The sequence below is a fragment of the Vidua chalybeata genome, chromosome 1, assembly GCF_026979565.1.
Source record: "Vidua chalybeata isolate OUT-0048 chromosome 1, bVidCha1 merged haplotype, whole genome shotgun sequence".
Lineage (NCBI taxonomy): Eukaryota > Metazoa > Chordata > Aves > Passeriformes > Viduidae > Vidua > Vidua chalybeata.
This window is the reverse complement of record NC_071530.1, coordinates 67184925-67212206: the sequence shown is the minus strand read 5'-3', so window position 1 is coordinate 67212206 and position 27282 is coordinate 67184925. Positions and strand designations below refer to the sequence as shown.

At 44.2% G+C, this 27282-nt stretch overlaps 1 protein-coding gene across 1 annotated transcript in view; it reads left to right on the top strand.

The window, feature by feature from the left end:
- BMP6 (bone morphogenetic protein 6) overlaps positions 1-27282 on the top strand; it is an 86156-nt gene that overhangs the window by 57389 nt on the left and 1485 nt on the right. The window contains exons 2-6 of the mRNA XM_053946714.1: positions 3561-3753; positions 15841-15989; positions 17190-17387; positions 25130-25206; positions 27127-27237. Coding sequence (XP_053802689.1) covers positions 3561-3753; positions 15841-15989; positions 17190-17387; positions 25130-25206; positions 27127-27237 — 728 coding nt within the window. The remainder of the gene's footprint in view (positions 1-3560; positions 3754-15840; positions 15990-17189; positions 17388-25129; positions 25207-27126; positions 27238-27282) is intronic.

Below are 27282 nucleotides of genomic sequence, written 5' to 3'. Positions count from 1 at the left end.
TCCAGACTGGGTTGCAGTGATTCCTGGGAACCATAGCTTGAATCTTGCCTTTCCAAATTTTACTGTTTTAAAACTTGATTTCTTTGTTAAAAATGAAGAGTTTCCAGGGGGCAAAAAACCCCCAGAGAAGGACTGTTGGCATTTTATATTTTTAAGCTGTCTTGCTGAATGAAAACAGTTGATTATTAGCTTGATGGGGTGACAATGAGTGTATAGAACTTAAATATCTCACCACTCCCACAAAGAAAAAAAAAATCCACCCTCCATTGTATCATGGGAAGATACATAGCCAGAAAAACTTTCCAACTCATTAAACTTTTATACTTGCTTCATACAAGCTTAATGTAGGCTTTTTTCCATCCTGTGATGTTGTTGGGCTGCTTCTGAACTGATCCCAGTGGAGGAGGACACCATCAGCTTAGCAGTATTTTTTTTCTTATATCAGAAACCTGCCTTTCTTATAACAGAATGAGCTGAATTGCTTAAACTGAAGGATTAAAAAAAGATTTCCTTGTTTGTGTGTTTCGGGTTGTTTATTCTGCCAAGCCTGATAACGAAATCAGTCTGAATGTTTCCCCTGTAATCAGTTTAGTCAGCTTCTATGATTGTGTGGCGTATTTGGGCAAGGACAGGGATAAAGGAAGAAAGTTTGAAAAAAACAGGAAAATACTATTGTGAATATATCAGGCAAGTTATAAACTGGGAAAGGGTAATTGGAGTCAAGCATCATACCTACTGCTACTTGTCATGCTCTGTGGTAGTTGTTTTGGTGGACTTTCCTTCTTCTTGTGACTTGTGTTTGACTTTTTAGGAGAGAGTGTGGGAAAATACTGATTTAAAGGACTAGAGTTTGGTTATATCACTTTTAAACTGCTCATTTTGTAGTGGTGAGTGGAGGTCAGGCCATTGTAGCCGGTTTGAGGTCAGAAAGGAACAACAAAAAGTGATGTTTGGGCTCATTTTGAGCTGTGTGCTGTGTGGGACAGCTCCAGGCTCTCTCATGCACAGAGAGAGAGACCATATCACATCTTGATGTGGGGCAAGAGCTGGCAGGAAGCATCAATGACTCCTTTGCTGTCTCTGGTGTAATTTTAGCTTTCTGACACCCTGATGGAGTTCTGTTGCTTATCCTGGTTGTGTCCTTCCGCTTGGTCTTCCTGCTTCTTCTTTATCATCCTCAGCCACGAGCCTGGGGAAAAGCCATCTCACTGCACCTTGCCTGTAGGTCAGCTCATCCCTGTGACAGCACAGAAGAGGCTGTGGGTTTCAGCTGGTCACTGCACCCATGAGCAAGGATGTAGCGAGGTCTAAATTGAGAACTGTTGCTTCATACGTGTGCCTCTCCAAACCTGTGGATTTAGACATTCCCTCACCGTTAATTACATCCTCTCATCTTTTAGCAGCGAGTAAATGGGCCAAGCTGGGCACATCCTGCTGCAAGAAGTCCAACGCAGTTTCTCATTGGTTGGCTACTTACAAGTTTCTCAAAGTACATGGCTCCTCTTTTTTGGGAAGTGCATCCTGTGGGACTCTCCTCAGGATGGAGAGTGATTGGGCAGCTCAGGTCCTGTCTCAGAGGGTGCACATGCAAGTGACACCAACCAGTCCGATATTGCCGGAATTGATCCCCATTAAACACAGGGGCAGGTGTTCCAAAGGGAAGCCCAGATCACCCATAACCAATAGCCAGAGAGGTAATTCCTGGTGACGCTGGAATTGAGCTTTGAGTGTTACCATCATTGGCCTTGGTGCAGTCTCTCTTGGTGGCCTTGGTGACAGAGATGCTGGGTGTCACAACCTCATTTCTGGAAGCCATAGAGCCCAATCATCCTCATTTGTCTCTTGTTTGACATATGCGCTGCTCAGACAGATGCAGTGCAAGACTAACAAAATTGGCAGCGGTGTCTGACAGCAGTTGAGAATTTGCCTGTTTGCCTTGTGGCAGCCCTTAACACAGCATCCCCCAATGTGGTGTCCCACAGAATGCTTGGCAGCAGTCACGAAGAGGTGAAAAGATTTCCAGGTGAGCTTCAAAGAGAAGGATGTGACTAACTCTCTCACAGGGAGCCAGGACGTGGACCCAGCCAGATGAGGTAGCTCACATGGAAGGGCTGCCAAAAGAAAGGGAGAGGACTGACAAAACTGTGACTGGAGAATGAGGAGGAATAGGCAATTGGGCAAGGTGGAGGGGAAAGTCTCTGTGGGCTGTTTCCAGCAGCTGGGAGATGTCTGTTCTTCTGGGAGGTAACCTGTGGGTAAAGTGCCGAACCTCAAGCACGCTGGCTGTCATTCCTGGCCCTGCCGCAAGCCTCCACCGCCTGTCCTTGGACAAGTCACTCTCCTGGTGACTCAGTGTCCCAGCTGGAGAACAGGCATTGCTGCTTACCTCACGGGGATGTTGTTAGAGTAGGCCTCTGAATGCCTTTACAGTCTGATGTATTAAATGGAGGCAGGGGCGAACAACAAAAAGTGACCACAAAGACAAACATTAAAAGGGATCTGTTCTTCCCTTGCTGCCTCTGCATGTAATCATGTCCCTAATGATAATGTAATGGTGACTTATTCATCACTGACATACACTCCTTGAGTTCCACTGGTGGGAACAGCTTTTTGTTTTTACTTTTTGTCCCCTCAGGCCTGTAAAGATTTAATTTTGTATGTTTATATAGTATGTTAATGTTTTAAGCAATTTCTAGTAGAAAATTAGAAAAAATAACAAACAATTAATCAAAGTCAGACTAAACTGAGATGTAATCAAGTAATACAAGAGTGGGACTGGAAGCAGAGTTTGCAAAGGGAGCCCCAAACAGAGAAAATCCTGAGACCTAAAGAAGGAGGAATTCTGTTTTGTGTCTGTCTTAAATCCTATGCTTGAGAGTGTACCCAAGGAGATCTAAGACCAACAACCAAAAGTGGTCACTCTTCACCTCTCTCCTTCTTAAATAAGCTTCTGCAAAGGAGGGAGAGCTCTGGCTGACTTTAACCCTCAAAATAAATGTCATGTTAATCATACTCACTCACAAGTTGGTCCAATGGCTAGTGTACAAACCTGGGAGTCAGAAAACAGGACGTTTTAGGGCACTTAGGGAATTGGTTGACCTGGTGCTATCACTTGGTTCTGCCTGTGCCTGTGTGTGCTAAAGCAAAATGGAGCTACTTGTCTCCTTGCTTGGAAGAGGGCTATGAGACATAGGGAAATGCTGTAAAGAACATGGAGAGCCACAGGTGGAAAATGCTGGGAGTGGTCCCAAGCTTCAGAGTTTTCCATAGGGGCAAAATGCATGGTCATATTTCACCTGTCAAAGCTGACTTTTCTTTAAAAAACAGGAAATCCCAAAGGAATTGGCTATAGAGGAGGAACATTCATCTTCACTTAGTACTGTATTTGAAAAGCTTTAATTGCATAAGTTTTCCTGACACTCAACAGGGCTATCTTTGGAGAAAAAACAAGATTCTTGTTTTTTTTGAAGGAACAGGTGGCAGCATGTAGAAACCTTTTGTTGTTAAATTTTAGTCATGGTTCCTTTTTTTTTCCTTTTCTTTCCTTTTCCCATCTGCAGTTGAGTATGACAAGGAGTTCACGCCTCACCAGCGGCACCATAAGGAATTCAAATTTAATTTGTCTCAGATTCCTGAGGGCGAGGCCGTCACAGCTGCTGAGTTTCGGATCTACAAGGACTGCGTTGTGGGAAGCTTTATAAACCAAACCTTCCTTATCAGCATCTACCAGGTGCTGCAGGAACATCAGAACAGGTATGCAAGAGGGACCTTACTGTGTGCCACCAGTTGCTGTCCTGGAGAAGGCTGAGCTTATGCATAAATATCGATAGGGCTGAAAATAAATATCAGGTTTTTTCATGTTAACAGGGTTATGTTATTGCATGGTCCTTTCCTTATGGGAAATGGGCATGGTAGGGTGTGAATGAGGGTGTGACTTAGCTGCTTTGTCTTTAAATAAAGAAAGAATCTGTTGAGAAGCAGTAGATTTTTAAAGTACTGCTGGCATTGCTGTTGTATACTGAAATTCACATATCCCTTTTCAACTTAATACTAGCAGCCTGTTAGAAAAATACTGGTAATTAGCTCAGACTTGATCTGCTCTCAGCTGGACTTATATTAAAGTAAATAAAGCTGAAGAAAATTCAACATGCTGACCACAGGTACAAAATAATTTCTGGTCTTTCAGTGGCAATGAGAGAGGAAAAGTGAGAGAGGCAGGGTAGAAACTGTGACACAAAAATCCAAACAAGTGTAAATGGAGTGATTAATTTTAAAAGAGTAATGTTTCAGATGGAGGAATCATGTAAGGCTAAAAGATGGAAATACATGGTCAATTAAATGTCAGAGTAATGCTGTGGTACAAAAGTGTTTCATTACTTCTACCGAGACTTGTCAGGACTGTAACTGTTCCTCTGCTGCAGGCATTAAAAAAAAAAAAAAAAAAGAAATCAAAACCAGCAGTGTTTAAAAAAAACCTCCGTTTGTTTTCTCTTTGAAGGCTTCATGGGCGTTTTCGTTTCTGCTCCTTCTTTCTCCAGCCTTTCCACTGGTACCATTTGGAGGGATTGGCCTTTGATGATTGGCAGTCCTTAGGACAACATCAAATAGCTCATGGTTGTTCTGTGGGGAGTGTGGATTCTGGGGAAAAGAGATAAATACTTGGGTAAATAGGTGATGGAGAGGAAGGTATGGGTTTTGGGAGATCAGTGTTCCCTTTGTGCTTCAACTTGCAGATTGCTGGAGAGCCTCCTGGGGTAATGTGCCTGCTGGTTAGGATGTTACATCAGTGCCCAGTTGAAGAACTGATCAAAGTCCAGTCAGTCATGCAGATTTCATAGACATTAGATATATTGTTCATTTGGAGACACATTGCAGGAGAAATGGCGAGTGTTAGTCTGCTTCATTTTCCAGAAGTAGAGATCCCACCTCTGGAGCAAGAAAGAAACCTCTGCCAAGTGTCTGTGGAAGAAATTGATACGCTGCTCTGTGACAGTCAGTAAAGCAGGGCACAGAGTAAGAGAACTGTCAACTTTTATGTGGATATAACATTTTTTCATAGTAAACTGAGCAAGCAAGACAATGTGGGAAAGAGAATAAAGTATTGGATAAAGTACAGGATATGGCCCCTAGTATACTCTGTTCCTAACAAATTTACAAACTCTCTGTTCTGAAAGTGGCTGTGTGCAACAATGATGCTGAGACTTTGTATCTCTGTTTCACACACCATACCAGAAGCATGCCATAATGGGATTGCACTGCGAAGCTGTGACATGTCCTTTGGCATCTGCATGTCCTGGGCATTCCTGGGTGCTAGAGGCCTCCCTACAGACAGAGCAGAGGCAGGGGCACCTGATGGGGGATCACCAGGGTGGTCTCTGTCCAAGAGCTGGCGAGTATTTTGGATCTTTCCATTCCCCTCTGCCATGTTCCTTTTGCCGTTGCTGGTGGCCATGCTGAGGGGATCCCGCTGCTGGGACTGGGAATCCTAATGTGGCTTCCTCCAGGCCCAGACTGCCAGCAATTCCCTGTCCCTCCTGACAGGGGCTAGGCGTGAGCCACTGGCCCAGGGATGAGTGTCTGTAGTTCATTACTAACCTCTGACTCATCCAGTCCCTCAAGGCTCCCTTTTTGTTTCTTTTCCTGCTTTATTTATTTACTTTTACTGGTGAGGAGGGAGATGTTTGGCTAAAGCATTTTGTACTTCAGATGAGTGTGTGGGACTTGTCACATCATCCTCACAGAGGTGGACAAGATGTGGCTCACAGATTCTTGCAGCTGTAGAAAGGACATGCCCTTTTCCATTCTTTTTTCCTTTCAGCTTAAAGGACTCTTTCATGTACGTGTAACATATAAAATCATATTTGAAAAGTGTGATTCTCTATTAATACATGGATAGGCTTCTATTTTCTGTACATAATCTGTAAATAAAAGTGCATATATATTTATTAATTGTCCCCTTTATATTGAAAATATGCAGATGTTAAAAGAGTTAAGATAGTAGAAGCTGCATATTGCATATTCAGTGTTACATTCAGTTGAGGTCTGACTCCATTGGCTACAAACATTCACCCTAACTGGTGACCTGGGTGGACTTAGGCCTCTAAACATTCTTGACAACAAATACTAAAAAAATGTATTTAGCTGTTTGCTAATATCTCTGCATGGAGGGGGAAAATGCCTCAGATTATTCTGGTATGCCTGAAGAAACTATATTATTTGAGAGATTATGGGTTTTGACCATCCATTCACTTACTTGCTTTTACTCGAGGGAAAAAAGTCCAAAATGTTTTTTTCTCCCCTCTTGTCTCAGTGGATTAATTTGGAATACAGTGTTCTCTTTTCCAGATCAGAACACTGGAAGGTTAAATTATAAGGAAAAGAAAACACTGGGTTTTGAAGGAACTTGCTAAATATTTGTAAGGCTTCTATTGAATTTTAGAAAACATCTTATGAGCCAGAAAATAACAGCTGCCTTTGACTTAAAAAACCAAAAGCTACTAAAAAAAGTTGTGTCACACTTCCTTTAGATTAATGGTTTTGAACAACAACTTGATCTTTCCTGACATTTAATGACATTTTAGAAGAGGAGTCTATACAGATCTTGAAGTCTAGCTGGTGAACTAGCAGGTGAGAGAGAGGAGTTGATGTCACATCTTTTTTCATCTTATTTTTCTGACATATATCCCTTCTGGTTAGGACAATTCTTCTCTAAGGGCTGCAGAAGGTGCCTGTTCAGTTAACATTTGAAGTCTTCAGAGGCAGTTCAAAGACACCATATTAATCTTGGTGTTTATGAGGTTAACAGTTGTCTGGAGCAATTGTTGGTAGCTCCTAAAATACTTCTGAGCACAAATGATTCTTAAGAGGGCAGCTGGCATGTATAGATTTAAACCAGGAGTCTACAAGAGAAAGGCAGCACGCACCTCTGGGGAAAAATATAAAGAAAAAGGATCCTGCCTGCTTCTGTCAAAGAAACAAGTTTGACAGGGCAGGAGATAAGAGAAATCTTCAGTAAAGCTCAGAGCTTGGAAGTATCCCTTGGCTCCAATTAAGTGTAATGAAGTGGCTTAATTCAGTACTACTGGAGCAAGGGGAAAAAAAAGCTCATCTGGACAGTAACAGTGTGAGCGTGTGACTCCAGCCCAGATGTGCACTGCTGCATGGATTCGGGAGGCATTGCTGGCTGCTCCCTGTTGGCTAAAAATGGAACCAAGCCTGAGGCTAAAATTTCTGCCAGTTACTGAATTACCAAACTGATTTTTGCCACTGTAGACAAGGCTAATACCAGGGACTATATGGGCCCATTTGAGGCTGTCTTCTAGGTAGACACGTATGGAAAGAGAGCATGAATGATCAGAGATCAATGCTGATTGAAATCGCATAAAAACCTCTGGGCAGAAATGTGACCTTATCCCATCAGAAATACGAAAAATATACCTGTGGGGGCTCCAGGCAGTTAAACTCACGTAGAGGACAGTGTGGTCTATGTACATTCTCTCTCAAAAAAGAAAACATTTTTAATACTGACTCACTTGTGTCAGTAATATTTTCATCTCCTCATTCCTTCCACCCTTTCATAAGGTAAGAAAAATAGTGCCTAGAAATGAAGCTTTTGTTTTTTAACCAAACCGTGGTTAACGGCCACGTTTTGTCATAACACAAACTGCTGGAGCTGTCAGTGGGATGCTGCGAGGAGATTAATGAAATCCTCAGGATGGATGGGTCAAGCTTGTGGCCAGCCATCGGTGGTATGCATTTTGGATTGTGTGGAGAAGAGGCTTCACCAGGCAGGGCTGAGGTGACATCTGGTTTGCTTTGAGGGGGATGGCTGGGTTTTGAAACAGGCTGTGGGGCTGTAGGGACTGATGCTGGGAGAGGGAATGGACGACACATCTGGCGGATGTTGCTGCCCTTCAGTTTCTGACCCCCCCAGAGTTTTAAGAGACTGGGATGTTTGAACACTAGGGTGGGATCTTTTTTTTTTTTTTTTTTTTTTGATTCTTTGGAATATGCAGAAAACAGGGACGTTTGCCAAAGCACCAGTTTAGGAAGGCAAGTGGTGTCCGCTTCCAGATGCTTGTCCCACTTTGGCCATCTCTGACAGGCTGTTTAATTTCAGCAGGCAGGAGCTACACAGCCTCAACTCTCCTCCCTTGTGTGGTACCAACACACAGCTAAACCTGGCACCTGGACTTGAGTCCAAAGTGCAGGACTGATTTTGTGGAAGAACCAGCAAAGCCCTCTGTGATTTCTGGTACCTCTTGGGAGTGGAATGCCGTGTAAACAAGACCTTTACAAGGGAAGGGAAGAAATGAGTTTGTCCCTGAAAACTGATCATTATTTAAACAGTTTCTTTCTTAAACTTCCATGCCCTCACCCAGAGAGGTGTCAGGTCAGGACTAGGGAAGGCAGTTTATGGTTGATCAAAGATGTTAGTCCTTGGTTTGGATCATCAGTATGTTTTCAAGTGTAAATATCCTGCTAATGCAGACCTCAAAACACTCCCACACTGTCCAAACAACTGATCTATGAAAAACACAGTGGCCTGTGTTAGTGATCAAAGGAAGATACGGTACGTTAATGGTCAGTTTATTAAACAGTTTTGTTTGCACCCGGAATGAAATATGGGAGCATGATGGTCAGGAAGATTCCTCCTACATGAAAAGACATGTGTGGACATAAATGTGCCCTGCAGAGCAACTGCCTGGGGACCATGTTCCTGTTCTACTGAACACAATTCCTTAAGGGTTAAGGCGCTTGTTGGTTTTAGCTGCCAGTTATAGTGGTAATAAAGTCTTCCTCTTTGCAACAGGATATTTATACAAATGTGATCCGAGCTTCTAATCTAAAGGGCAAATTGATTCAACTGCAGTGTTTATAGCTTTGAAAATAAATAACCCTCCTTGACTGGGTTTTGGAATGGGTTGTGTAATACAAATGACAAAGCTAGCATCAATCTGTTTCAAGTTGGGGTCAGATCTGTATATAGTGTGCATATATTTGTATATGATGGAGCTGTTTCCATGATGCTATAGAGGGGCATCTGTCTGCATCTCAGTTCAGCTTCCACTGTGGGTATGTGATTTGTTGTGTTTTAGGCTGGTTGGTTTAGAGTAGTTTGAAAGTCAGAGTTATTCTGGGTGGAACATACTGGTTCCATAACCAGCTGGCACTTTCTATCTAAACTAAAGAATGCCATATCAGTGCTTTATTTCTTTACTTAATGGACAAAGATAAGTACTACTCCTTTGTCTTCTCCCCCATTTTTGTGCCTCAAACTGAATTTAAACTTTGAAGTGCAGTAATATAGCTGTCACTGCAGCTGGAATGCTCCTTTTTCTTATAGAATTGCAGTAAAAAGTAAAAAAAAAGGTAAATATATTTCTTATTCCTATGATTTGGGATTATTTTTTTTTCTTTAACTGTTCCAATTGGTAAAATACTAATTCCTCAGATTTGTAAAGCTCAAGACCTTAAGCTGAATGGGTTGGGACACCTTTGCACCAAGATATTTGTATTGACTTTACTGAGGATTATCATGTACCTGTAGGTTGAACTTCCCATAGTCTTAGATTCTTCTAGCTCTAGGCTCTGATTTTCCACCCTTTGCCAGCAGCAGCTCTGAAACCTGGGTTTCACCTTGCTTCTCTCTGGTGAGTCTGGAAGACTTAACCCTCTGCCCTTGGAGACTTTTCTGCCAGAGGCAATGGACACAGTGTTACAGAATATCCTTTTCAGCACAGGGTTGCTCATTAGAGGGAGCAGTGGAGGTGCAAGTCTGAGCTTACCCATTCCTTCTTGTACTTTTCCATGTCTGGATGAATCCAGGATGACTTTCCCTTCCCTATGCTGAATTGCAGACCTCCTCCAGAATGTTCCAACATCTCCATTCTGTGCTTTTTTTCCTCAGTCCTTGCAAATCAATGCCCAGCTGCTGGTCTTCTCTTCCACCTTGGAAGCAACTTCATTTGTAGGTTGACATTTCTCCATATTTCCTTCCTTGTTTCTAAGAAACTCTTACAGGTTGTGTACATCTCTCCTGGCCTTTTGGCCCGCAGGTGGCATTGCTTCTGCAGGACAGTTAAACTGAACCTCACTTCTCATGAAACAGTAGAGACTGCCTTTGCTTTCCATGGTAATTCACTCCAGGTGCTGGCATTCCCCTGCCTGAGGCTCTCTTTTCAGGGGAGCACTGATAGATTAAATTTTCTGTGCTGCTGTTAAGTCTTTGGAGTGCTGGTCATTTAGATACAGTAAATGTGCTGGTTATTTAGATACACTAAGTTGTTAAGGTTTTGTATTGCATCTCTTGGCAGTACCTCGTGCTGTGGGAGCTCCACATAAGGTCCATTCTATAAGTAATAAACACTTTTAAATTTGAAGTCATGCTTACATCTACTGCAAGATGGGGGATCTACAGGTCTGAAGAGGCTGCAGTTTCAAAGTTTTATCTATGTGGAGCTCCATCCAACTCTGTAACACCAAGTCAGTTGTGTTATTTGCCCATTGAAGGTAGATAAGAGCAAATAATCTTGATAATTTACTATACACAGGATAAATTTACAGAAAGTTGATGTCACCACAAACTAAAGACGCTAATCCTGAGGTGTGCAGAAGAGCATTTAGAAAGTGTATTAATTAAAATGTACGTTCCACACACTTCTGTGCAAAATTCCCTTTTGAGAAGCTGCTGCTAGGCAGTCTAGACAATTATGTCAACTTGTCTTTGAATAAAAGTAAACAAAAAGGTTGAGCTGAGGAAAGTTTTAGAGACTAATAGTAATTAATGTTTTGGTAAATGGCTGTTGATGCGTAACAATCCTTTAAACACCTGGATAATTGCAAGCTTTGAAGTTGGGCCAAAAATGTTGTTCCAAGACATGTAATTAAAATACAAGCCCTTTAACTTGGTCATTTTGAAGGTGAGATTTCTGTTTGTTCTCACTGTCTCCCTGGTAAAACTTCTGTCTGCTCAGGGAAAGAAGGCCAGGGAGGGTGGGAAAGTAAAAAAAAAAAACTTCTTCAACAGATGCGTCTTTAAATTTAGCTTTTTATAGCTTTGGTGTTTTTCCTGTAGCAAAGTTCCATGTTGTAATGTGTATCCAGAACAGAGAAATTATTTTCATGTGAACATTTCACTAAGTATAGTAACTAAGAGAAACCACTTGACCTGGTTAGTAATTTGACTGAATTCTAATTTAATTAGTGTTTAATTAAAAAGAATTAACACCTAGAGACGTTCTGTTGAAAGGTTTACACAGAGATTTCAGTTAACAAAATATTTATCTTAGAGGGGGAAAGCACTGAAGTTAAATGCACTCTGTTTCTCCTATAAATGCCCCGAGTACATGGTTGGGATGCTGGCATTAAGAATAGTAGCTATATTTTATATTTATATCAGACCAATCTGCTCTCTGAGGACACTGGAGCTAAATCCTGCCTTCTGAATTACACAGTCCATATTTTCTCCAGTAAACTGTGTACTCGGTTCTGTTTATTGCAGCCACTTGTGATTGCTCTGTTGACCTTTGCTTCTCTATCCTTCTCCAAAGTCTTCTGAAGGCCATGGAAACACTCCCATTTTATTTCTTGAGACTTGAGCCATACTTCAGGGCCTTGATGCAGAGCAAAGAGCTCCTGTTTTGAGCTGGGAGTCTCTAATTTGCATCTTCCTATTTAATCTACTTTCTTGGATCAGGAAAGTTGTTTCAGCTCATCACCTCAGTTTCTCCAATTCACTTACTTCTCTTTAATAATAAAAGGTTAATACATAATATGCCTGCAGCAGCCTTCCTATAGAAATCAGTAACTGGACTCATCCAGATGTCAAGCACACTGAAAATAAAGATGCGACTGTTGGGCCCACTAGTAACAGTGAGGTGACAGTAGCTGTGTGAAAACTCAGAGGCAGGTTTAGACAGAGAATATGATAAGAAGCTGCCTGTTCTGTTGATGAAATTTATCTTCTGTATACTGAATTTTAAAGTTCTGTGGAGATGCCGGAGGTCCTTTGATGTCCTTGACATCTGGGGTTGCTTAGGCATGAAACCTTTGCACTGACCCTGCTTTCTTCAGCCTATGTTAAGAGCAGATACTTCTTCTTCTCTCTTCAGTGATGCTGGCTCAAAAAGTTCTTCCAGCTTTTATTTTTCTAGTTTTTCTTGTTCCTCACACTCTCTTCCTGTTTCCCTCAGGTTCCATCTTGCCTCTGTTGTTCTCAAAAGCTGAAGCTTTCAGACACCCTTCCATGAATGTGACCACATACACAGTTGCTGCTTCCTCTTGGAAGGCCACTGCCCACCTCACTGCACAGGATCAATGTTGTCATTTAATGACTAGAAATTCAATACTTTTTGTGTGACTTGTTCATATATGATCCATTTCTCACTTTCTTGTTCACTCTTAAATTTTGCTTTGACTGTGGACTTGCATCTACTTATGTGTAGTGCCTTCCGCATGATGTTTGACTGCTTCCTAAACTATTTCTCTTTTGCACATGCTATAAGGCCTCATTCTTGTTGTGCAGATGAAAATCTTTGTAATCCCTTTTTCTCTGCAGACTTTTTATCCAAGGTCTCTCCATCTAGTCCTTACATGTCTCTGTGTCCCCCATGACTACAAAAAACCCTCCACCTTTCCCTGTCTAATGAGATATTCTTTCCCTTTGACCAGGGGTTGAGATGATATGTTCATTCTCTTTAACCTTCCTTCCTATTTCTCTTTGACCAGAGACTAGTCTGGGAGATTTCCCAGTGTCCATTTCAAGATCAGACATCATACACCTTTTTTTGCAGGAGCAGCAGGGGTATCTCTTAGCCACACAGCTGTAGGAAAGAGCAGATTCCCCTCAGGTGATTCACGGTATTTGGTTTACCAGGGGGGAAAGGGATGGGAAAGTATGTTCCCTGCATGCAAAAAGTCCAGAGAATTTTGTTGTTAAGAGCTGAATCTCTGTTGAGCCTTTGTGGGTTGCAATTTTCAAGTACTTCCTGCTTGGCCAAATTTGAGGTGATTTTCTTAAGTGTGGAGGGGCATACAAGATTTCTGTTCTGAAAAATGTAAAGGAGTGGTTAAAGACACACAGTTAAATAGCTGTGAGGTTTTGTTATGTGAGTAAATTTTTTTTTGTCCCTCTTCCTCCCTAATTTTGTCTTTGGAAATAGATGACTGAATATTTTTTAAAACCTTCATGCCAAAACGGAAACTAGTAATGATACGCAGTTCTGTGCAGCCTGCTGAGGCTTGGGTGACAAATGTTGATTGAAAAGAGGCTTAAAGAAAAGGTACTCAGATGTGTTGCCTACACATCCACTATGCCCTAAAATACTTGAGGGGTGAACCTTCATCCAGTCGCACAATGCAAAAGTCGTCTGAATAGCAGAGCTGATTGAAAACCAGTCCTATATGGGACTTTTCGCAGAGATTTAACTGGACTGGAAAGCCCGATGGTCCGTTTTTCTTCATTTTACAAAGGAATCAAAATCTTTCCAAAGGGAGAGTGACAGACTGAGATAAAGTGGCTCATTCTTGTTTGGTAGAATTGTTCTCTGGTCGGGCAGTTTTCTTACTATATCTGTGGAGGACACTAAAATGGGGCATACCCATTGGAAGGCAAGTCTGTATTTTAGGCGATCTAATAATTGTGGAGGTTCAGTCTGAGGTGGGCTGGGGGGAAATTTGATTTGGTGGAAAGGACAGTTGCATTTGGACATGAAAAATCATTGATGTAGATACACCCCAGGGAATGACAGTGTCCTTTGCAGTTCAGCAGCATGAATCCAAGGATTATAGTGGATCACAAGGTGAACATGAGTAAACAGTGTGAGTTTTGTGAAGAAGCCAAAATCATATTCTGAGGTGTATGAGTAGAGGCACAGTCTGTGAGATGTATAAAGATTATCCTTCCACTGTACTCAGCATCAGTGAGGTCTTGATCTGAGCTGGGTCAATAAAAAGCAATGAGAGAAGTGAAAGTCTATAAAACAGGGCTTGTTAAAGGGAGACTGAAGCTATTGTTGTAGTAAGAAGGGGATATTGTTGTGGCATTTAAGGTCACATGAAGCCCATTCAATTTCCTGGAAAGATGAGAGAGTTCCCAAGGCTGGAGATATACAAGATCAGGTCAGGCAAACATCTCTCAGGAACAACATGGTTGTAGGTGATCCTGCCTGGAGTTCAGGGAGTGGGCTACATGATGCCATGTGAACCATTTTGGCTTTATAGGTCTCTGATGTCCAAGTGCCTTCCCAAAGGTCAAGGCAGTGGGAATGTAAACTTTCAACCTCCTCTTTGTGTTTATTTAGACCTGACTACTATGTGTGTGTTTCAATGTTTGCTCTCACAGAGTTCCTTGTGTAGAGGAGTTACAGAGATCAGGAAGCAACTGGTGTGAGGAGGAAGGTCAGAACAGGTGCTAGGAAAACCCCTTTTCAGATATAGTTGACTTCAGGCATTGGAGAGGCCCAATGTTTAGGTCATATTCAGAGGTGGGAATGATCTAGAAGTTCATTCCTCTCTTAAAAGAGGGAAAGAGTGGTCACAGCTGCAGCTGCTGTTTGCAGTTGCCTTTAAGCAACATTTCAGTTTAAATATCCTGCCTGGGATAGCCCAGATCTCTCAACCTTAGGGTTTCCAAAACATGTAGCAGCTGACCAGCTGTAGCTGCTTGCTGCTGTTGGAGGTGAAGGCCAGAGTTGATCCTGAGCCCTCTTCCTGCTGGAGGAACGGTGGCAAAGACTCCTGTAGGAAAGGCTGCTGAGTCAACCACAGTGTGCGGCTACCAGTGAGGTGGAGGAAAGCCTCCATGCTCTAAAAATAGCTGCACTAGGAGCTCTAGTACACTTAAGTGCTTATTTTTCCATGTGTGATCTCATGCAAACCAAGCTGCTGGGCAGTATGACATAGCAGTTGGCCAAAAATAAAACATAATTAATTTTTTTTTTTTTCTGAACTTAACCTTTGATGGGTAGGAGAGACAGGTACCCTGCTTCCTCATTTGCATTGTTAGAAAAAAAATCCAGTGGGGAAAAGAGATGAAGATGGGATTGACACCTGGTATCCATTTTGTGGTGATGGCCACGGGTAAAGGGTAGGAATTGTGGCTTTCTTGCACAGGAAAGTTACATCTCTAATACAGTAAGAAAATGTACATGGGATTTCTTCTGCAGCTGATTTCATTGAATAGAGTTTGGGTGAGTACTTGGTGCTGCAAAAAAGTTATTGACTTAAAAGCATTTGAAGCTGAAGCCCATGAAGGTGGTACAAGACCAGCAGCCTTAGAGCAAGGTGTCCAATTGTTGTTGATAAGCCTCATAAAAATGTCTTTAGAGGCCTTTAGAGGTCCATTTTCCTTCACTGTTTGATGCTTGGCCAGTTGTTTATTTGGGTCTTTATTCTGATCAGTTGAGGTAAGCCTGTGTTTGTGTATGGGGAGCTTAAACCATGATACTCCTGTGGCAAAAGCCATTGAATGCCTGGTCATGCTGGTGGTTCCACCGGCTGTTAATGTAATAAATGTATGAATGAAGTAATGTCAGGGCTAGCTGTGCACTCTTCAGGAAGAAGAGTGCCTTACTCATCCCTTGCTGGTGGAGAAATGGACAGCCCTGGGGAGTAGGATTGCTTTCCTCTGTCTTAGAAATGGTGAAAACCTTTATAATCCTGAATTTCACATGTGGAAGTATGTGGCAAAACTCTGGATACAAACAGGCAGATTTGAGACATTGTTTTGTTTTAGACATCAACATAATTAAGATCTATTTTGGATTTTGTTTCTGTGACCGCAAAAGCTGGGAGAGAGATTCCCCAACCTCACAATCTTGTCCTTACCCTTCTCTGCAGGGCTTCTGACCTGTTTCTGCTGGACACACGGGCGGTGTGGGCATCGGAAGAGGGCTGGCTGGAGTTTGACGTCACTGCCACCAGCAACATGTGGGTGATGAACCCCCAACACAATATGGGACTGCAGCTGAGCGTGGTGACCCGGGATGGTAGGTTATGGGCCAGGTGACACAAGTCACCCCTCAGTCTCTTGGATGCCATCTGGAAGTGGTGCTAGCGGAGCTCTGCTGGGATGAGGCAGGGTGAACACTTTGCATTCCTAAGGCAGCTGTAGCCAACACCACGAGTAAGATGTCTTGAGGATACAGGTGCTGGGCTCTTGGTTCCTGGCTGTCCTGTGATGGACATGTCCTTCCCCATAAGTGAGGTCAGCTGTCCCTAGATAGTACCAGGACCAGCTGGTGGAGGTGGGTTTGAGTAGGGTGTCAGTTTCTGGGTTGGAGGTGGAAGGGGACATGGAACTGGGATGCCATGTGGGGTGAGGTTTCGGGATGAGAGGAAGAGAAAAGGCAGAGGTATGTACCTCCCCATGTGGGTTTATGTCAGCTGTCATGGCTACTGTGGCTGCCAGGATCAAAGCTGATGTGGGAGCACTGCTGGAGATTGCACTGATGTGGTTGCTGTGTGGGGCAGCTGTAATGGCAGCATTTCACAGCCTACTGAAACTTTGAAAGGTGGAAAAGAAAAGAAGATACTGCAAAAGAGCATGAAATTGAGTGTTGGGAGATAAGCAATGGAGAGGATCTAGATGAGCAGAAGGTGACAGTGACATCTGTATTCTAAAGGAACCCATCTCCAGCCTTGTTTTTTTCTGTTGTTTCATGCTGCAGTTTAATACACCTGTGATGTCAAGTAAGACTAAAGGGGCTGTCCACTTCTCCCTGAGGAAATGTTAGTGCCAAACTCTGCCTCCCCAGCTGGGCTGAGAGCCCATCACTGTGCTCCTGGCAAAAGCACACCATCTCTTTGCCCTCTGCTGTTCCTAGACATCTCCTAATCTCATGTCTGCTTGTATTTCACAGACAGCAAGACTAATGTAATGACACATCAGAGTTTAATGTTTTACATATCTATATATATCTATATAACTTTACTGCCAAACTGGGACTAGAGATGCCAGAGGGGAACCAAGGAACCAGATGCTGCAGTGAAGTCTTGTTCAGCATAGGTGGAGACCTGTCATAAAAATGTCCATAGGTTATGGTGGCAGGAAAGGAATGTTTGGTGTTTAAAGAAGAGTATGAGCAAGAAGAGAGGAGACCCTGCTTATGGGGATACCGGGTTGCTGAAAGGAGCAACACAACTGCACCATTTCTCTGACTTTTCTCCCTTTTCTGTTTGGCTTGAAGGTTTCAGTGTAAACCCTAGAGAAGCAGGGCTGGTAGGACGAGATGGCCCTTATGACAAGCAGCCTTTCATGGTGGCCTTCTTCAAAGTGAGCGAGGTTCACCTACGCACCACTAGGTCAGCGACCAGCAGGCGCAGGCAGCAGAGCCGGAACCGCTCCACCCAGACTCAGGACGTTTCCAGGGTGTCCAGTGTCACAGGTAATCATGGAACAGGGGTAATCAGTCGTGCAGCACAAGCTGGGATGATTTCTTGTAATGGCTCTGGATGCTTTGGAGGGCAGAAACAAGAAGGGGGTCATGAGATGGGATGCTCTCCTTGGGGGTGTAGGTTACATCTGCAAGGTTGTTGAAGAGGAGGTCTGACTTAATGAAACTTACAGGAGTCCTCTTGAATCCAGCATGGAGCCCAGACCCCCATGTGAAGTTGCATCCATTGAATTCAAGGTGGTGAGGTATTTTAACCACAACTCTTGTGCTTGCAGGTTATGTGCTATGCAGTATTTGTCTAGAATTATGCCCCGTGAAATGCAGTATTTAAAAGACTCTATCTCTGTGTACACTGAGATTTATGGTGTTGCATTCTCAGCAGAGTCCTTTTTCAGTTTTCCTTGGAAAAACATGGAAGAACAGCATGAGATGCTTTATTTTTTCAATATTGTGAGAACATCAGTGTACACATGGTACAGAAGTACCTTTCCAGGCAGGCAAAGAAGTTTGCCTTTTTGCTGTGGAGAGGTTGCATGTTGCAGGTTTTGTACAGCAGCCTTGTGAGGGCTGTTGTGGGCTGGTGGGGCAATAGAGTAACGATAACATTTCAGCAAAAATCAAGAGTTTTCTGTCTTCTTGGTCTTGTCTGTTTTCCATCACCACAGTGCTAGAAACCCATCGTTCACTGAGTACCTTCTTTTCTCTCAAACATTTCAGCCCATTCCAAGTTGCTTGATTAATTTGCTTATGCTGCCCCCTTCGTTTTCAATAGGATCCCTGTTTTTCCCATGTCTAGAAATGACTGTGCCCCAAGGAAGAGAGGCAGCTGTATTTTTTAGTCCATGTCCAAACACAGCAGAGGGAGATGAGCCAGTATTGCTGATGCTTAGCTGATGGGAATATGTAGGCTGTTCCCTGCTCTTGCATGCTTGGATTGTGGGTGAGCCATGCTTGCACCCAAGGTGGTTCCATGCTGCAGGGAGCAGAGCCAGGGTGGGAGCCCTTCCAGGGCTGGTAGCCAGGGTTTGTTCAATTGCTCCAGCCCACTGTGGTGATGGACTTGCCCTCTGGGCTAGTGTGTGCCAGCAGCAGTTGGCCACTAGTGGCCTTTGCATGTCCTTGTGGCTCACACTGCAGTGTGGCTGTGGGTTCCAATGCCATGCCATGCAAGTGCCAGACTCGGCTGGGTGAGAGATGTCCTTTGTGGATTTTAAAGGCAGGAGAAACAACTCGGTTCTGCAGCCTAAGCTCCCTGGGGGATGCTGGCCAATGACAACTTGGCATTTCTGGAGGAGTTATCATCTAATCTGCCATGGGAACACCTTCTGTGGATCTAAGTTGCTGAGACCTGCTTTGGTCCTCCTTCAGATTTCCGCACTTTTTCCAGTTGTAAAGCTGGGCATCGTAGCTGCTTGCTGGGTTACTTTCCCACATTATGAGCTTGCCAAGGGCACAGGTAGTTTATTCATCTGGGTGTTGTAAGCCCAGCTGTTATGCAGGCAGTTCTCCCACTTAGGTAGGCTCAGCTTCTGTGCTCCCTTCACAAGAGCCAATTTTTTAATGCATTCACGGTGCTTTGGGAAAGTTACGTGCTGCACTGCTGCTTTGTGGTGCTATTGGCACTTGGAGTCAGGATAAGCTCCAGTTTTCTCTCCCTGGCTCTGCAAACTTCACAGTGCTGAAACAAAATTTTCACACTATTAAATCAGGTGATGTGACTCAAAGCCCCAGAGGGGCTCCCCAGAGGGAGCAGATATGTTGGGCAAAAAGGGTCATTTGTACCTTGCTGCTTTTTTGACTACAACACGCATCAGGTCATAAAATTCTAAAACGACAAAAAAGGAAAATAGCTGGCATTCTGTGGTCTCGAAGGCCTTTTCTGGGCCAGCTTTAATTTAAAACCTGGAATTTGGCAGTGCAGTAGTCAACTTGTAGTCAACAAGGTATCATTGAGACTGTAGATTTAAGGCAGGGGAAAGGAGGGGAATTTAAATTTAAGATGTATGTTTGGTTGGTTTCTGTGTTTAGAAAAGAGAGACTACATCATCTTGTTTTCCTTTTTAAGTGTGATACTTTCAGATTCTGTTCTCTTTAAGAAGTGGTTGATTTAACGGCCCAAGAGGCACCAATGACCAAAAAGTGTTTGTAGTGTTAGAGATCACAGGGCTTTTTTCTTTTTTTTTTAACCTGGGGGGATAAAAAAATCCTGGTGCATGGTGGGGCTGAGGAAGCATTTGCCCCAGGACACAGCGGTAGGCAACCTCAGGGATTATCCTGAAGGCTGCCTAGCACTTCTGAGGGTGCCCTGATGCATCTGGACCCAAAGTGGGTGCAGAGCTGGGATGCTGCAGTTCCTTTCTGTGCCTCTCCTTGCCTGTGCATCTTCTTCTCTTGTTGTATCTCACATCTTGTCAGATTTTTGGTCAGTGCTCTTCCCCAAGGTAGGATTGCTGTTCCCTACCAGGGCTTGAGAGCAGTTTCTTTTCTGCAGAGCAAGGCAGGTTTTGGTTTTGATGGGTGTTTTTTGTAGACTGCAACTTCCTTCCTCTGTGTTAATCAATACATGGGGTTTTCTTTTTTCAGTCTAAAAAGGAACCCCTTTCCCAAAAGATGCTGTGAGTTGTTTTGGGGCAATATGTTTTAAAAAGCCCCAGTTACTAGATATGGCAAGTGTCTGGATATGGCAAGGGTTTCAATCAGTTTGGAGTGCATGAAGTGTGCTGCTGGGCTGGTATTGGACCTGGGGAGGCAGGGAGTTAAGTGAGGGCATGCTGCTGTGTGTGGGAAAGGGACCTAAATAGACCCCACAATGCTCCCTTTGATGCACAGTTGTCCTGCAGTCAGTACCAAGAGCTCAGATGCTAAGGCTGTGTCTGTGGCACAAGGTTCTCAATGGTCTGTATTTTTTTTTTTTTTTGCCAAGAATGCTTATTTCCATGTATTATAAACACATAATTATCACTGGCTTATAAAAAGCAGAACTGAGCAACCCCCATGGTTTTAAACTGCTTTGACATAGAGTCCTGCACCAATGCATTCCTGGAGCCTCAATTCTTCTGCAGAAGGAGGATGAGCAGGAAGAAAAGGGAGTATTTTCATCTGCTGAGGCAAGAAGTCACATGCCAGGTCTGGCCCCGGACATGGAGGGACACGGTGGGTGGGAGGAGCCCGCAGGTATTTCTCTGCTGTTGTCTGCAGGGTCTAGAGGCCCTGGCTCATATGAACCTTGCAGTGGCTTGAACTCGTGCTCTCAGACTCTTGCTGACCCCTCCAGCTGACCGAAGAGATGGGACTGTCCAGCGTAACAGGCGGTGAACCTCTGCTCTTCAGCCAACTCCATGATTTATGGGTTTTGCACAGGGCTATCTCTCTCTCCAGTGGCGATAATACTTCTCTTCTGCATGTCAGCCTCCAGGCACATCCGTTCCTGTCAGCCCCTCCTCATAGAGAGAATTTAAATGCCTGGTTTTGGGCTGCACTTGCTGCTCTGAATGAAATTCAAGCCAGGCCTCTTTTCAGGTCCTTCTCTTTAATGCCCCCTGGACTGATGTGAGGTGCTCCATGAAAAATGGTGAAATCCTTCAAGTGGCCTTTCCTTCCAGCAGACATGCACTGCACCAGACAGATTTCCCCATGTGTACAGGAACCAGCTATTGCAAAGGGCAGCATGCACAAACACTGAAGGCAAATAAGGCAAATGCTTTTATGATGGCAAGGGCCTTGTTAATAAACTTTGTTATCTGGCAGTTAATCTTGCCTCCAGTATAGTTTTCCCTTCAGTGCAGTGTTTGGATGGAGGCTGGAGCAGCATGGCCAGCATTTCTATATGTGCCTTCACATGTGGGTTCACATCAGCCCAACATCTCCCCTTCTTCCCTCCCAGGCAGATCACTTTCATGTGAACTGGGCTGTTATTAACTGTGTGATCAGTTTACACCAGCTTTATCCGGACAAATCACCAAAGTCAAACACCAAGAAGAAGGGGCTGGCCTTGGAGACCTCTGTCAAAGCTATTTTGAATCACAGAAGCAATTAATTACTGTGTGGAATTTGGTAAACTGGCACCTTGGGAGCAGCGAGGGTGTTCTCAGATGGATCGACCGCAGTAAATATTTATATGTTCTTTGCCAGCACTTAAAGTGGGAGAGGTTATAGGAAATCCAAGGTGGGTGCATAAGTATCTGTAGGAGGAAGACCATTAGGGTCAGGCTGTTCTCTCACCCTTTTCAGCAACACACATGCCAGTGTCCAGCCTTAAGAGAAACATCTGTGCTTGCAGAAAGTCAGACTTGGGTCCTGGTGAAGGCAGACAACATTCAGTGCAAACACACCACAGAGACAAGCCGTCTTAACTGTGCTGTTTTAACTATACTGCTCCAGGAGTTATTTTTAAGTGCAGAACTAGGGGTTTGAGCTTTTTTTGAATCTCTGTTTTAGACAAAATTGTTTGCAGCATGATTAAAAGCAGTGCCTTGTAAGTGCCAAGTTAGTGTTTCTGAATTGGTATGTTCAGGGGAAAAAATAGAGACAATTTTGCTAAGCCCACAATGAGCCTACAGGAGCTCCCAAAGCAGCTCCCTAAACTCTCAGAGATGCTGAAGGCTTCTGGTGAGCAGTCCCTGCCAGTTGTGCCATGGCAGCGTAGGCCAGCCCTGTGGCAGTTGTTTGCAGCACCTCCCCTCTGCAGACTGCCTGCTCTTGGCCCTCCTGGCTCCCTGCTGCAAGGCTGGTGGGAAGGGACACAAACCCTGTTGCCTCTTGGCAGTTGGATCTTGCACGGCAAACCACCCCAAGTGGCAATTTGGGCTAAAACAGCTGAGCATGCTGGCCTGGGGTGGCTGATGCTGCTTTCCAGGCTTTGCAGAAAATGTGTTGTGAAAGCCAACTTCAGTAGCTCAATGAGCTTTAGCTCACTGCCAAAAACCCTGTGACTCTGTGTATTCCTCTTCTTTTCAGACCCATAACTGATGGGATTTCAGGATGTATGCCCAGTGTAGGGCATATGCTGAGCCCCCAGCCGTACGGAATGGGTCATGATTATGTACATCTGTACTGCTGCATCTTTTTCCCCAATTCAGAAAGCCACTGCTAAGGGTTACTTAAAGATTTGTGACTTACTTAAAGTTGGGCTAAAATAGCTTCCATAAAGCAAACATAGGAGGCAAACACATAACAAGAAAAGAGGACAGGGGATCTTGGGGTGAGGGTTAAGCGGGGAAGAGTGTAAAACCAGGGAGAGGGGATGTTTAGTGTGTTGATGTTTAGAAAAGCAAAGGCTGAGGCTGGGCAAATGAGGAGGTAGAGCTGTCTGCATCTGCCCTGGGTGGAGAGCAGCCAGGGCTCCATGCAGAGTGTGAATCAAGTGACTCTGACCAATGAGCTGAGGAGAGTTTTTGGGGGTAGTGTGAGAGAGGACACGTTCATAACATGTTCTGCTTGGTGTAGCTTCTTAAGCAGCTCTTTTTTTTCCACCCCTGTGTTTTCTTAAACTTGTGATTGCTTGCAGCCTTCCTTCCCACTCCTGTTTTCTCTGCCTCCCTTGCCTTCTTCCCTTTCCTGAAGCAGATTTCGGTAACTTGTAGCTGGATTTGGAATGTAGCACCATTTTACCCACTCAGTTGTGAACAGATCAATTCCACTGTCAAATACAGATGATTTTCCTCTAAACAGTCTATATATCCCATTGAAGAACAATAAAGTTGTGTTCTCACATGCTTTAATGAAAGCCGTTGATCACGAAAAGAATCTTCTCATTTTTTTCCCTCATTATGACCAAATAATTTTGAAACATCTCATGCTGGAAATGAGCTCCTGGGCTGAGCCAGGGACTGGAAAGCTTCATCTGAAATAAACCACCACACCCTGGTTTCTACTGGGTATGTCTGGTTTGAAAATGGAAAGCTTGAATAGAGAGACTCGCCTCCGTTCTTGCTACCGCGTGCTCCTGGAAGAGCGAATGTTTATGCTGCAGCAGGCTGTTAACCAGCTCTGCTCACCTGATTAAATCCGTGATTGAAGCGAAGCTATTCAAAGTCTGAAATGCAATCCTCAGAGTTTAAAACCCAACTGCTTCTAAAAACAACTCTCTAATCTTTGGTGGTTGGGAAGCTGGGTTTGAGGTGTAGGGTTTTTTTCAGCCTTCAGTGTTAACTCTACCCAGCTGTACTGCTGTGCTGCCCTTAATGTCAGTTGGATGTGCTTTTAGTATTATAGTTTTTCTTCTGAATAAATATTTGCATTTGTAGTTCCCAAACTTGAGGGCGGGGGGGGGGGTGGGGGTGGGGAGGGGGAATGGTGCTGGAGGGCAGAAAAAGAAAGGCTTATTCAGAGCCAAGGAAAAAAAATCACTAAAAATATTTTTCTATCCCAGCTGCCACATTTGGGGAAAGCTGCACTGGGAGGGTGCCCTTTCAAGCCATGCTGGGAGCACCAGGGGGCTGGTAAGCCGAAAGGCCCAGGGCAGCAGGAGGCAGGGGCATCAGCCTGTGGCATCTGCCTGCTGACAGGATGCCTTTACTTGCAAATGGGAGCTGTGAAGGAGGAGAAGGCCCCTCTGGAAAGGCATGGAAGGAAAACATGGACAGTGACCTGGGCTCTCAAGCTGCTTGGCTGATTTTGTTGCCATCTCTTTCTCTCGTGCCTACCATTGGGTGCAAAGCACAGGATCAGCAGCTGTAGCTGGTGGCCAAGTCACCTCACTGCAAGGGTGGTTTCTGTGGCTGCTGAGGTCCAGCAGCCACCTGAGGTGTGACAGCAACCCCCCATCAGGGTAGATCTGTGCAGCCACCTGGAGGTGAAAGGCCCGTCTGTCACAGCTCAGCTCCTCTGCTCACTGTGGTTTCAGGTGTGCACATGCCGAGCTGCCTCTCTTTCCAAATATAAATGGGAAATTCCACTCGCTGTCAATAGCTGTAGTTTGTGGGATCATCAGGAGCAGCTCCTGCATGGTTGAAACATCCTCATACATTGTGCCATGGCAAGGGAGAGGGTCTTGTTCAGGTCTTTGCATCGTATGTCCCCACTTTATTGACAATAAGGAGCAAGTGAATGGTGAGAGTATGTCAAGTGCTATGTCATCTTCAGATAAGCAGTTTATGGAAAGGAGAAATGTGTTTTTCAGAGCATGGTTTGTAAAGGTCCAAGGGCAGAGGTGGTGCCATGGGTCATATGAATTGTGTGGGGCAAGCTAGGGTAAGGCACAGAGAGGAACAAGGACATGACTTCCCTGCCTATGGGACACCTTAGCTGTTTAAGGACTTCTGCAGACTGGTGCAGGGGCACCAGGTGATGATTAACTTTCCTGGGGCTGTAATTCTCTCTCTCAGTGAGTGTGTGTAGATTGAGCTCCCCAGCACATGTACAGAAATGGGAGCCGAGGAAGTGGGGTGAGTGTGAGCACCCAGTAGGGATGCAGCCTGTGTGGGGTTGAAGCAGTAGATTTATTTTTAAGAAGTCGTTTCACTGGAGGTGTTTTCCAAGCACTTTAAAGACAGCTCAAGTAACTATAATTGAGTCACTGTTACTTGGGTTCCTCCATTCCCACAGGCATCTTAAAAGCTTCAGCCCTGCTGTGGATGTCCCTCAACACCCTTATCCTTTTAGCTGCTGAGGGAGCTCGTCACTTCTCGCTGCTGAGCCCGCAGCATGCAATGCATATGGCCAGATGTGCCCTCCAGCAATGCTTGGTCTGTTTTACTTTCTAAATTCTTGTTTTGATCTTTTTCTTTTAACAGATTACAACAGCAGTGACTTAAAAACAGCGTGCAGAAAGCATGAGCTTTACGTTAGCTTCCAAGACTTGGGATGGCAGGTGTGTGATGTTTCTCTCTGGGTAAACCAGACATTTTGTTATGAAATGTTATCTAAACAGTGTCACGGTAATTCCACTCAAGTCTGCCATTATGCTTTAAAATGTCCCTTGTGCCTCCTCACTAAAACCAGTCACAGAGAAGGGCAAATAAATATTGATAGTTGTGACATTTGATAAGACCCAGAGAAAGCTTGATACTTTATGGGATTCAAGTATACAGTCATTCTCTGTCACTCATGGGAGTCACAGTACGGGCAAGGGCTTATATCTGTGTACCTCTAATGATAAGGAAAACAATCTGATGTTAAGCAGTGATTTTAACTAAATTTTCTTCTAGCAATCACCCTGATTTTAACCCTGGTCATTGTTTGAAATCCTCCACAATCCCTGCCCCACAATTAGCACTGCCTGCGGTAGGTAGACTGAAGACTGAGTTTAGTTGCAACACCATGAGGCCAGAAAGTCATTTAGAGTAAGTTATTTAGGACAAGGCTATAGTACAAACAAACATCACATTTCAAGAATGTCCTCACCTTCTCTTTTTTAATTTTTTTTTTCATTCCTTCATTCAGCACTCGTGAGGGAGGTCCCATTTCTATCAGCTAATGTTTTCACCAGGTTATAATTCAGGATGCCAGGGCTGTCCCTGCTGCTTCTGTAATACCCAACACATGCAAATCCTCTCTCAGCTAATGGGACAGCAGCATTTTTTGTAGCTCATGTGTCAACTCCAGCCCAGTAGCTGCAGCTGTGGGTGTGTGCTGACTCCATTCCCCATTACTTACGGGTAGCTTTTCACTTGAGCAGTCGTTCCACCTCTTCCTTATCTTACTTGCCTGGCTTTTGGGCAGGAAGTGGATTCCAGTTGGGAAGTTCATGATTGTGAAGGCACTACCTTCACCATTCTAGTTGCAGAAAGGTAAGATGCTGCCAAAGGAAGGCCACAGCCACAGTAGGACTTATTGTAAGAGCTGGAATCCAGGTCCTACTTTTTGTAGGAAGATGATCAAGGCAAGGTAGAACCCCCTGTAGTCATTGGGCACTGCTATTTCCTTCAGAACAAACTTGGCTGGCAAAGCCACAGCAAGAGTGCATAGCTGCTCAGGCCTACTGTAGCAAAATTCAGGCACTCAGGTAATTGTCAGGTAGAGTGGAAATTGCCTAAGAGATACATGCATGTGAAACATACCAGTATGTCCTTCTGCAGGGTGACCTGCACAGCCCGACACCAAGGGAGGTCAAGTGTCTTCTGTTCTGTGGTGCTGCTTTTAATTTTCCTTTGGCTCTTTTGTGTCAGCAGCAGACAAGCTTCCTTTGGTGAAGAGTCCCCTTTTTGCCTAGCATGGCATTCAGATTGCCACTGGGGCCACCTGCTTGCTCATGCAGCTCAGGCTGGCTGTCCTGCCCCTCTTTTAGGAGTCTGGCAGATGTGGAGAAGCTGTTAGGCAGCTAAGATCTCCCACAGTGTCTTTAGCAGAGTAGTGTCCCTCTATAAGAGTGTATAAGCTAGGTTCTCTCTGCAGGACACCAGCTGTGGCTGTGACTCAACCTAGGAAAGGTATTTCAGCCAGAGGGCCTGCAGGAAATGTTGGAACATAAAGGCTTCCAAACCACAATCCCCACAATGCAACCCAATGAGAGTTTTAGGGGTAAAGCCCTCTTAGTCAATGGTAGTTGAGCTGTACATAGATGTACATCATTCTCTAGACATTAAAATCAGAAAAAGTCCATGGAGAAGGACTTTTTTGACACACAAAAAGTGGCACACAAAAAGAAATTTTAAAAACCCAACTAAAACCCGAGCAGTTTCAGTGAAAACACATTTTCACCCTCAAGGAAGAAGTTAGTGGAAAATTTTCAGCTGCTCTTAATTGTGTGCAGTTGTCTGTTGAACCATGTTCTGTTTGTTTCCCTAAAAAGGACTGGATAATCGCTCCAAAAGGCTACGCAGCCAACTACTGTGATGGGGAGTGCTCGTTCCCACTCAACGCCCATATGAATGCAACCAATCATGCCATTGTACAAACTCTGGTAAGTCTCCAGGCAGCTCAGTGCCAAAGCACCAGGTGAATTTGT